Genomic DNA, 11,500 nt, shown 5'->3' on the forward strand with positions numbered 1-11,500 from the left:
ATAGGAGGCTTTTATGATTTTACGGTGTAAATACTGTAATCCATTGATTTGTGCCTTATTCTTCCTTCTCAGTCTGAGTGTGCACCCGGACATGGTCACAATCGCAACGGGACAAGTGGCTGGAAACACTAAAGATGGAAAGGTGCCATTTCATAAAAGGAGCATTGTAGTATAATTTAAAGTACAGAGAGATGTGGCGTGTTTGACTCGCTGTGTTTTCTTCAGCTGCTGGCCCCTCACGTCCGTGTGTGGGACTCTGTGAGCCTCAACACGCTGCACGTCATCGGGATGGGCGTGTTCGACAGAGCCGTCACCTGCGTGGCCTTCTCCAAGTCGGTAAGCTCAATTACGCGCCGGCGATTCTCGACATGTGGACCGCGGCCCAAAGAGTGGGTCGCTGGCTGGTTTTCCAGTGGGTTAGTTAGAGCTTCTTATTGGATTCACTTCCACTGATCCACAGGCAGGAAACTGGACCCAACCATTGTAAAGCAGACGAGGGGAAAGGTCCTGATGTTTTTTATAAACACACGTGCATCATTATCTATCTTTAACCGGTTTATTTAGGTATTTTAAGAATGTAGAGTTCCTCTGAATGTTGATTTCTGTCTGTGGGTTAAATGTGTACGTGTGACTGTGCTTTTCTTCAATAGAGGTTTAACCCGTTTTGTTTCAGAATGGCGGCGCCTTTCTCTGTGCTGTGGACGATGCAAATGACCACATCCTGTCGGTCTGGAACTGGCAGAAGGAAAAGCAGCTGGCTGATGTCAAGGTAGCTTCATCCTGGACTCTGGCTCTCTTCATCTATCTTCCAGCCGGATATTTCTCGCCTATTCAGATTATAATCGGGTGAAAATAGAAAGTAACTGAATCGGGTTTGAACTCCTGGGTCTGCAGTGCTCCAATGAATCTGTGCTGGCGGCAGTGTTTCATCCCATGGACACCAACCTGATCGTCACCTGTGGAAAGTCTCACATCAACTTCTGGACGATGGAGGGAAACACTCTCACCAAGAGGCAGGGCCTGTTCGAGGTATGAGCAGAGGGTTAGGGTTAGAATCATTCAACCCGACTTCGTACGACGTACAAACGTGAGTCCAGAAGCGAATCCTTCCTGTTCTGTGCTCCCCACCTTTTAGAAACACGAGAAACCAAAGTACGTGCTGTGTGTGGCCTTTGCTGAGAACGGAGACGCCATCACCGGAGACTCCAGTGGAAACATCTACGTCTGGGCCAAAGGTATCGTCCGACACCTTCTCTGATTCTTCCATTTTTAGGTTTTTATCTGTGTGTTTATCTTTATGCAGCGGTATCAAACCGCTCACTAGAGGGTTCAATCTGTCTTGTAAGTGTAGAAATTAGAGAGAAATCAATCATTGACTGCAATTTTTCACAATAAAAGTAATTCAGTTGGTCGTAATAAAACACAGAGAACCCGAACTGAACAGCAGATGGCAGCGTTGCTCATTTCCAAGAGATGAGTGACGCTTCCTTATTGCTACTGACAACCACTAAGATGAAACTGTGCACACGAAAGGCTGCAGAAGAGAGTCACTTTTTTCCCACATTAGTTGGAAGAAACACCGTTTGTTTACAGATGTAACAGGTTATTCATCCTCGATTTAACAGAAAAAAATTTGAAGTTCTCGATGAAGTTGTTTATTCTTTATATGTTGCAATGCTATTTTTTCCTGCCGATCCTGAGTGAGTTCAAATTATATAGAACATAGGAAATGGAAGTAATCCCATGAGAAGCGGTGGGACTGTGGTGTGTTCACTCCCTGACTCCTCTGTTTTCTATCAGGTGGTAACCGCATTACTCAGGTGCTGTCGGGGGCCCATGAAGGGGGGATCTTCTCCATCTGTGTCCTGAAGAACGGCACCATGGTGTCCGGGGGAGGGAAGGACCGCAAGGTGGTGCTGTGGGACCACAAATACAGGAAGCAGTCCGAGATGGAGGTACGATCACTGTCCTGCGGACATCAGATCTCAATCATCCCGTCACATTGAACGACTCCCTCGTGATTCAGATCAAATCTCCAGCCTCCTCTTAGTTTCAGTTGGAGTAAATGACACAGATCACACTAACTGATGTCCCGGTTCAGTTTCTTTAATGACCCTTAAGGACAAATCTGTACTTTAATATGTATTTACATGAGCAGATTCTTTCAATATGCACAAGATAACTTCAGCTGAATTTGAACAATTTAAATAACAATAATTAGATTACTCTTACCTTTTGAAGGGAAACTTATTAACTGTCCACGATGCAGTACTCTTATGGAAGCGGCTTTTTAAAATCTGATTTATACAAATGATTCATTCATTTGAAGCTCACTCCTCATTTGAAAAGATGTGATGACTTCCAGCCGATCGGAGGATGTTGTGTCATCACAATCACGTATTTCCTTTCATGTTTAAACCTTGATTTTTACTGGAGTGTTACGGTGCAGCAGGTGAGGCTTGTGTGTGTGTTTATTTGCGTCACTGCAGTGTGATGACCAGGTGATGACCCCCCGGGATTAATTGTATTTTAGGCATTAAATCATAGATGACAGAAAATGTCCTTTAGCTCAATGAGGACAAAACTGGAGTTTTCTGGTTTCTCGGTCCAGAAGATAAGACCGAGAAAGGTTTGTCAAGAATACCGGCACCGCCTTTAAAAACATCCGATCAAGTAAAGAACCGGGCGTTAGCTTCGTTTTATTCCACATGTAAAGTGTGTGGTGAAAACAGCTTTAGAAATATATATCCAGAGTTTGCATTGTTTCTCTCTCGGGGGAACATGGAGATGTTAATGCTTTATTAGTTACTCTAATCCCCCCAACTAATGCTTCTCTAGAACTCGGCTGCTATAATCACATTACACCGGTTCTAAAGGCAGTGCATCGGCTCCCCGTGTCTTTTAGGATCGATGTAAAGGTTATTTTAAAATTCTGAATGGTCTTGCACCTTCTTGTCTTTCAGATTTACTTTTGTCTCATACATTATCGCAAACCCTCAGGTCCTCCGGCACCGGCCTTTTAATAATTTCCCCCCGTTAATACAAGAACAAAAGTCTACCTTGTTTATAGAACAACCCTTGTTACCTGATATAGGATTTTAGAGTTTTTGTTTATTCATCTATTTATCCTTTATGCATGTACAATGGCCGGGGGCGGGCAGACTGGTGGGTTTTACTCGTTTTTAACCTGTAAAGCAGTTTATACTGCATTATTATTGTTTGATTTGACGTTCTGTGTGGAGTTTTCATGTTTTGCCTGTATGTGGATGGGTTTTCCTCTGGGTGTTCTGCACAGGCGGGAACATAGGAGCTCTTTCTCAAGCTGTGCTTTGTGTCCGTTTTCCAGGTGGGAGACTCATTTGGGCCCGTCCGGGCTTTGACTGAAGGAATATCTGGAGAACTTTTTGTCGGAACCACGAAGAACGCCATCCTCAGAGCCGCCTTCCCCAACACCCTCACTCCCATCGTACAGGTAAAACGTCAACGCACACTTTGTCAAGTGATATTTGATTCTCCTTTTTAAAGAGAAAAGTTAAGTTTTATTTCATTCATTGATAAAAGTTGAAGGAAAGTTTGCTTTCATTTCCAAACTTCTGAAGAATAAATGTATGTGAACCCCTTTCTACCAAACTATTAGACTTTATACTAATTTCCACTGTAGCTGAGAGCCTCATGATAACACGATGATACTCTCACTTCATTTCTTTGTATTTTGATAATATGCTGGCTTTAAATGTTTCAATCTTGCGTGTGAATTAGACTGTTTTCATTCCTTCTCGAGATTCTTCCATAAATTGAATGCAGCATTCCAGTAAATTTGGTTTTATGAAGGTCGCTGTTCCTTGTTAGTTAGAATTACTTATTTAATTATCTTATTGCAATTCTTTCTGGTAAAGTTTCTTTATGAGTTTTATACAAAATTTTCAGAATACTTTAACCTACTATGTTGTGAAATTTCAACAAATTTGTTGCATCTATATACATTTTATTTTTGATAGATTATTCTTATTCTTTTCGTAAAAATACGTAGCAACACATCTAAGCTTAAGGGGACGTGTTCCTCATTTGACAAAACCCTCGTCCAGTTCGATCTGATACCTGAGGACCAGAAACTTCCTGCACAGCTGCACACGCAACACAAAGACGGAGCGACGCTGAAAGACTCACCCAGCACGTTGTTTCCATTGTGCTGATCTGAACTTGGATCGTGTTCCAGGGTCACACAGACGAGCTGTGGGGTCTGGATGTTCACCCCTCCCTGGAGCAGTTTGTCACCTGCTCACAGGACAAACAGGTTCACCTCTGGGACACCAATTCCCATCAGCCCCTCTGGAGCAAGACCATCGAGGTGAGCGCCACGGGAAGAAACGTGACACTGGAAATGAGTTGAAGGAATTATTAAAAAGGGTTTGTTTTCAGGACCCGGGGAGGTCTGCAGGCTTCCACCCCAGTGGGGCCGTCCTGGCTGTGGGCACCATGACGGGAAGGTCAGTTTGATCTGTGACACAAAGTTTATTTCAAACTTGAGTTGAAACTCAACTCTCATCTGTTTCTGAGAGTTTAAAGTCAAAGTTCACAGAACTTTAACACTAGACTGGAATAATCAGGGTTAATAGAAGGATTCCTGTAGGTTTCTTTTACAGTGATTTTCTTTAGATTTTAAACTTCTTTAATTTAAGCTTCGCTTTGCAAGTTTTATTTCATTTGGGTCTTTAAAAGATAAGCTGATATTGTGAGGGACTCGGTCTCATTTGAACTCTTCATAGGACATATTGCCTAAGCAAAGTTAAATATATCAGTGTCCGTGTAAAAACATCGGTATGTTCCATTTACGCATTATAAAAGATGTTGAAAAGCATTATGATAAATACAATCACACATATTTCACTATATTTATCTTGTGAAGCCTGAAATTGTATTGATTTCTTTGTGGATGCCTGCAAAAGATTAGTTATATGCTAATGAGCACTGCTGTCCTACTATATGGAAAAATGTAACTGCTCCGAGTATGACTCACTAAAACCATATAGTTTATTCTATTTCTAAACTAAAAGCATCAATCAGGTGAAAAAAGTCCAACAGCGGCACTCTTATAAGCTTAACAAAACGGATAAAATTATGTATATATATATATAAAATCGTATTGTGTTCCCCAACGGTCTTAATATAATAGTTCTAACATTTTAAAATGAATTGATCAATATATAAATGTAAGCAATAAAAAAGATTATATTTCTTCCCACTCCTTTTCGGACTTACAACCAGATTATGTTGTTTGTTTATTTACTGTTTGTTTGCTGAAGTAACCATTTGGTTGATTAATGTAAACTATTTGTTTAAAAATGTACGGGTCTGAAATAAGTGAAAAATGACATTAATGTATGAAATATTCATAAAACTCTGGAAGAAATGAAGTTATCAAATAAAACCACTTAAAGGGCTGAAATGTGATTTGGAAAAACCAGCTGCTTACAGACTCATTTCAACTTGCAATTTCACTTTGTAACCAAACTTCTTTGTTCCTGTGTGTTGCAGGTGGTTGGTGCTGGACACCGACACCCGGGACCTTGTTTCTATGCACACAGACGGCAATGAGATCATCTCCAACGTGAAGTACTCTCCAGGTAAAGCGTGAGCTGCTGATGTGCTGCCTCCTCCTGTGTCCAGCCTCCGATAACTCCCGCCTCATTTCTCACTGCAGATGGAAACTTCCTGGCTGTTGCTTCCCATGACAACTTTGTTTACATCTACGCCGTGACGGAGAGCGGCCGGAAGTACAGCCGCGTGGGGAAATGCACTGTAAGAACGCGTTCACATGATGCCTGAGGTTTTTTTTTTAATAATGTATACGATCTGTGAAGTCTTAAGTGTCAGTAAAGTCTTCAGGGGCCATGGTACAGTAGTCGTATCTTCTGCATTGCTCAACCTTCAGTGTTCATGTTTTTAAAAAACCACCTCCTCTTAATCCGCGTGTCGTCCGGTTTTCTTCCTCCACAGGGACACTCCAGCTTCGTCACCCACCTGGACTGGTCCGCCTGCAGTCAGTACCTGGTCACCAACTCAGGAGACTATGAGATCCTCTTCTGTAAGACATTCTCACAGTTGATAAGTGAAATAAAATTTGACTACAATAGAATGGATGCGCCCGTCAGTGACGTTCACAGAGCTCGATCGAAGTGTTTTTATTGTTTCAGGGGAGGCATCCAATGGTAAACATGTGACCACTATGGACACGGTGCGCGACCTGGAGTGGGCCACGTCCACCTGTACTCTGAGCTTCAACACCTTCGGTTGGTTGATTTCACTTCATTTTCTATTCAAGCTGGTGAGCCAAATGCTGCCAAATACAGCCGAGTGCTCTGCTTTGACTGGCCAGGTTTAGCAGGGAAATGAGAACAGCCAAATTACCAATGCAGCGGTTCAATCGCGAATGCTACGGATGGAAGCAGGAAGTACAGATCAGATCAGTCGGTGACATGCAGGAAAGTACAGAGAGGAGCAGAGAGCACAGACCTAATTAGTTAATCACAACTATTTTCTCACCTTCAGGCTCTCACACACTTACACCAACAGACACTTTAAAAGTCACCGATTAACCTCAAACTAAAGAACAAACGAAAAAACTCCAAACAGAGTTGACGACTCGGTGGAATAAATGAGGCCTCCCAGCAAAATACAGCTACAGCGGGATGAAGCTACAGCAGTACAAAACCTATACTGGTATAAACCCACAGCAGTGTACACCTACAGCAGAGTAAACGTATCAGTGTATACCCGAATGCTCGGCCTCTCATCCTTCCTTTTAATAATTTGGCCTCCATCAGATGAACTGAAGAGAAAACATTTCAGATTTATATCTCATGTAAATTACATAAAGTACCTGGCACTGTATATCTTTGCCTATTCATGTTTACATTACATTTTGGACCGATTTTATAGTACTCCCTATTTTATTCTGTTGCGTTCTTTACTCATTTATGTTTCGGCCTCGAGCACAGGATTCCTTACCGTGTAACAGTGTACTGGTATGACCATAAAGAATCCCTGTGTCCTAAATCCTTATGACTGTGCTTTTAAATGTGGAGGTGAAGAACATATTCACAGAATAAAGTCCCAAGTCATCTGAGCATATATTATTTCTCACCTTTCTGTTTTCAAACAATAAAAACGGGGCAGTCTTTACAAGACTGTCAAATAGAGTTGCCTTGAATCCATCAATAGAAACTTCTGCGACTGTACGTGGCATCATTAAAAGTCTAGTAGTGTGTTTTCTGATGTGAACACTCCCGAAGTTTGTTCCGCGATCTCCTTCAGGCCGAAACAGACCGCGGGGTGAATATTAATGTCTGAGCCGTCTTGTGCTCGCTCTCCCGCTGCCTTTCTCACCCTTTCTGTTTTGTGTCCCTCAGGAATTTGGCCAGATGGCGCAGACGGCACAGACATCAACGCCGTGTGCAGGTCACATGACGGATCCCTGCTGGCGTCCGCCGACGACTTTGGCAAAGTGCACTTGTTTTCCTTCCCCTGCTCTCAGCCGAGGGTCAGTGGCGCACGCGCTCACACAAGTTCGGTTTCTGTTTGAAATCTGCACTTCTTCCTTAACCTTTTCAGAGAAGGTTGTGAGAAACACAGTTATGGAGCCTGAAGCCTCGTAACGTCAGGCCGCATAATTTATCAGGGGGGAAATTTTTTTTACAAATCCTGACCTGGACGACACATAAAACTAATTAACAGTTGAATGTACAGTAAGAAATAATGTAAACATTAGAAGGATGCAATTTTCTCTGGATGGTGATGATGAAAGCTTTTTCTCGAGGAAGAAAATTAATACAACTCTAGTTAAAGGCTTTTCCTTTTCGATTTATATTAAGTCTCTATAAATAGCCTGTCATCCTTGTTAGACTCACTTTTCACATTACAACTTCTTTTACGATCTGAATTTTCATGGCTGTATGCAACAAGACACACGATGCAACGTTGCACCGTTGTACAGTCTGAAACTATGGAAGAATGAAACAACCAATTAAAATGATGTTAAAAGTCTCATATTATGCACTTTTTCCTACAATTTCATGTCGGTGTCAGCGTTCCAACAACATTGTATTCAAAGTGTATTTCCCCGAATCCAGCCTCGGTCCTGAATTTCAGTCTAAATGTCCCCCCAGTGAGCTCCAGTGAGAACAGGCTGTTTCTCTGCCTGTACCTTTAAATACTACTGCGTCTTTTCCAGCAGCATTTGGGAAGAGAAAAATTGGCACCCGCTTGTAATTTTAAATTGCAGAACTCAAATGATTTGCGTGTTGTTAAAGTTAGGGCTCTGCCATACTTTTCCACATTGTGCGTTCGCAGACCACAGATGCACACGCAATTCCATTCGTGCTACATTTCAGGGTTCACGTCGGTCGGTACGCCTTCAGTAACGTAACATAACGTTATTTCTCTCCAAGCCTTCTGACTATCTTTAAGTTCTTTTAAATTGGCATTGTACAGATGGGGAAACCAGCAGATCTCCTCATACTAATGCTCCTCGAAATAGACGTCCTTTGTTGTCCTTTGTTGCTCTGGCGCATGCGCCATCGGTGCATTAAATCCATGTGATTGGGCTGTGCACTCTCGTGCACAGAGGTGGGTGACCATGTTTAAATCACATGGACCAACGCGCACCCTGCCGATACGCGGAAAGTATGAATTGGCCTTTATTGCCAAGTAGCTAATGGTATTATTCAGTATATATAGGGATTGGTTATTTCCCTGCATGATGTCATGAAGGGAAAAGGTATGAGAACACGCTCGCTAAAATGTCAAGCATGTAAGTTGACAGACTATCTTCACTTCTGGAGCCTCATACACAGACGATGGGGACACCTATTACTGTTAGGAAACCATTATGAAGTCAATTTAGTATAATATGGGACCTTTGAGGTATAATGACTGTTAGGTCAGACTACACCACTGTGCAAGTCACACGCTGATTCTTATAATCGATGTATGTAAAAGCTGCTAAGCAAACAGCAGCATGTTGTTGATTTGTTCATCAGTATTTTATCATTCCTCTCCTTCCCCTCTCAGGCTCCGAGTCACGAGTACGGCGGCCACAGCAGTCATGTGACCAACGTTGCCTTCCTGCTCGATAACAGCCGCCTGATCTCCACCGGCGGCAAAGACACCAGCATTCTGCAGTGGGTGGTTGCTTAGGCGTTGATCAGCGTCTCATCTGACCCCCCCCCCCCCTCCTTCCTTTACCGATTCACCCTCTTGCCACCAGGGGGCAGACCCTCCTCTGTGCCTACAATAACACCTGGCATGACCCCACCGACCTGCAGATGTCACACTGGATGAAATATCACTGTTTTGAATTAAAGTGTCCCACTGTTTGTTCTAGATTATAGAGAAAACAAGTTAATCGATCACAGAAAAGGCTCCACTTCACACCATGAAACCTGTGATTCTAGCGTTCGTATTGACTGTGCCTAAACTCTTATTTATTCCAAGTCCCTTTAACTGGGAATTCCATCTATTTTACACAAGTTGGTGCTTGAATGCATGTCACATAGTTATGGTTTAGGGAGTGTTATGTATTCTACACTTGTGAAAATGTTCAATTGAGTTTAGCAGGCTCTAGAAAAGTAGAGATTAGCCTCTTGATGGAAGTAAAACGTGTTTGCGGCGATTGACTTCACAACTCAGATATTCTTTAAGATTCCTGGAAGCGGACTGAATGCATGAAATCGATTAGATACTTTGATTAACCGCTGAGTTTGCAAAACAAAAGAAAAAGGAGCTGCGGTGGTTTGAAATCATCTGAAGTACATGAGACATTTATCAAAGCGTATTAAATCCACAGTAACGTACTGAAATACGGCAGAATGTAATGCATGTCACTGAACAAACAACGATTGTAAAAGAAATCTTGAAATAGGTGGGATCCCCCCCTTTTATTTTTTAAGAAGAGAAACTTACTATGACCCCATTGCCTTCCCATCTCTCTCCTCCGCCGGCCAGCTTTCCAAACTCTCCCGGTGCAGATTGTAATTATGACACATTGCTGTTGGAGCTTGTGAACGGTACTCGGTGCTCTCATTGCTTCACCCCCCCCCCCCCCCCCCCCCCGCCGGCTGCTGTGTTCTCCGACTGTAACCCCGCTGTAATGCGCTCGGGTGGCACCAGGTGACGCCGCCGTGCAGCAGAACGAGCCGTCCCTCCTCTGTAGCTGCTGTTCATGTCTCTAGAGTAAATCTATATCATATGCAGTATATCCGAGTGGCTGTGTTATTTTAATATTTAACAGTGAATAATGACGGGCGTTGTTGTGCTTTTAGCGACGGGCAGAGGGCCGCTGTAGGCCGCTCTGCTCTGCAAGTGTGCTTGAGCTGTGCTTTGCCTTCTGTTTTGTTAATAAAGTTTTTACCCAAGTGCTCAGAGGGATGTCGGTGTTTTTTTTTTTTTTTTGAACAACGTCTTTTTATTTTCAAATACAACCAATAAACAATATAATCACAGAACTTTTACATACATTTCTCAATAACCCCACCCCACCCCACCCACCCACAGTTACTGGACCATCTGCAAGCTTACCAAGCACATTTGTAAACATATTGACAACAAAAAGGAAAATTAAAAATAACAGGTACATAGTCACTTGGGTTATGTTTCAATATTGGCAGCTGCCATGTTTTCTACAAAAGCGATAAATGGCTGCCAGGTAATATAGAATTTTCTGGTAGACCCCCCAATGGTATATCTAATTTTTTCTAAATGAATATGGTGCATGACTTCCCTTATCCATTGGCCATGTTTTGGAGGCCGGGCATCCTTCCATTTAAATAGAATAAGTCTCCTGGCGAGCAGGGTGCAAAAGGCCATCATATTTCTAAAGTGCCCAGGGAGAGGAGTGGCCCCCGGGGCCACACCAAACAGTGAGATCATTGGAGAAGGATCTACTGTTGTTCCACATATTATAGACAGTGTCTCAAAAATAGACCGCCAAAAACTGTACATCTGTAGGCATAGCCAGAACATGTGTAGTAATGTGGTTGAAGCTTGTTTGCAACGGTCACATGTAGGATCAATATCTTTATTAAACCTAGCTAGTCTTTCTTTGGTCCAGTGATGACGGTGGACTATTTTAAATTGAACCACAGCATGTCTAAGGCATATTGAGGAGGAGTAAATTCTTTGTAATATTTGTTGCCACTTTGCTTCTGGAATTTTTTTCATTTAAATCTTTTTCCCATCTGTGTTGGAGAGAGTCCAGATTATCCACATTAGATGTATTTAGTAATATGTACATTCTACTTATTATTTGTTTTGAGTTGACATTACATTTGAGAATTGCTTCTAGTAGAGTTTCAGGTGGACGTAATGGAAATTGAGCAAAGTTAGAGGCCACAAAATCTCTGGTTTGTAGGTACCTGAAGAAATGGAACTTGGGAAGATTAAATTTCTGTGATAGTTGTTGAAATGAAGCAAACCTGTTCTCAATGTAGAGGTTAGATAATGC

At 42.4% G+C, this 11,500-nt stretch overlaps 1 protein-coding gene across 2 annotated transcripts in view; it reads left to right on the forward strand.

Annotated features, from left to right (window-relative positions):
• eml2 (EMAP like 2) overlaps positions 1 to 10,423 on the forward strand; it is a 36,586-nt gene extending 26,163 nt beyond the window's left edge. For both annotated transcript variants that reach the window (XM_080459297.1, XM_080459296.1), the window contains 15 exons: positions 73 to 142; positions 226 to 336; positions 674 to 769; positions 895 to 1,029; positions 1,136 to 1,235; positions 1,801 to 1,955; positions 3,347 to 3,472; positions 4,217 to 4,348; positions 4,420 to 4,487; positions 5,536 to 5,624; positions 5,702 to 5,799; positions 5,998 to 6,085; positions 6,195 to 6,290; positions 7,410 to 7,540; positions 9,070 to 10,423. In XM_080459297.1, the coding sequence (XP_080315423.1) occupies positions 73 to 142; positions 226 to 336; positions 674 to 769; positions 895 to 1,029; positions 1,136 to 1,235; positions 1,801 to 1,955; positions 3,347 to 3,472; positions 4,217 to 4,348; positions 4,420 to 4,487; positions 5,536 to 5,624; positions 5,702 to 5,799; positions 5,998 to 6,085; positions 6,195 to 6,290; positions 7,410 to 7,540; positions 9,070 to 9,195 (1,621 nt within the window). In that variant the 3' untranslated portion in view covers positions 9,196 to 10,423. The remainder of the gene's footprint in view (positions 1 to 72; positions 143 to 225; positions 337 to 673; positions 770 to 894; positions 1,030 to 1,135; positions 1,236 to 1,800; positions 1,956 to 3,346; positions 3,473 to 4,216; positions 4,349 to 4,419; positions 4,488 to 5,535; positions 5,625 to 5,701; positions 5,800 to 5,997; positions 6,086 to 6,194; positions 6,291 to 7,409; positions 7,541 to 9,069) is intronic.
• The last annotated feature ends 1,077 nt before the right edge of the window (positions 10,424 to 11,500 follow it).

This window comes from Lipophrys pholis (assembly GCF_963383615.2).
Source record: "Lipophrys pholis genome assembly, chromosome: 3".
In the NCBI taxonomy this organism is placed as follows: Eukaryota; Metazoa; Chordata; class Actinopteri; order Blenniiformes; family Blenniidae; genus Lipophrys; species Lipophrys pholis.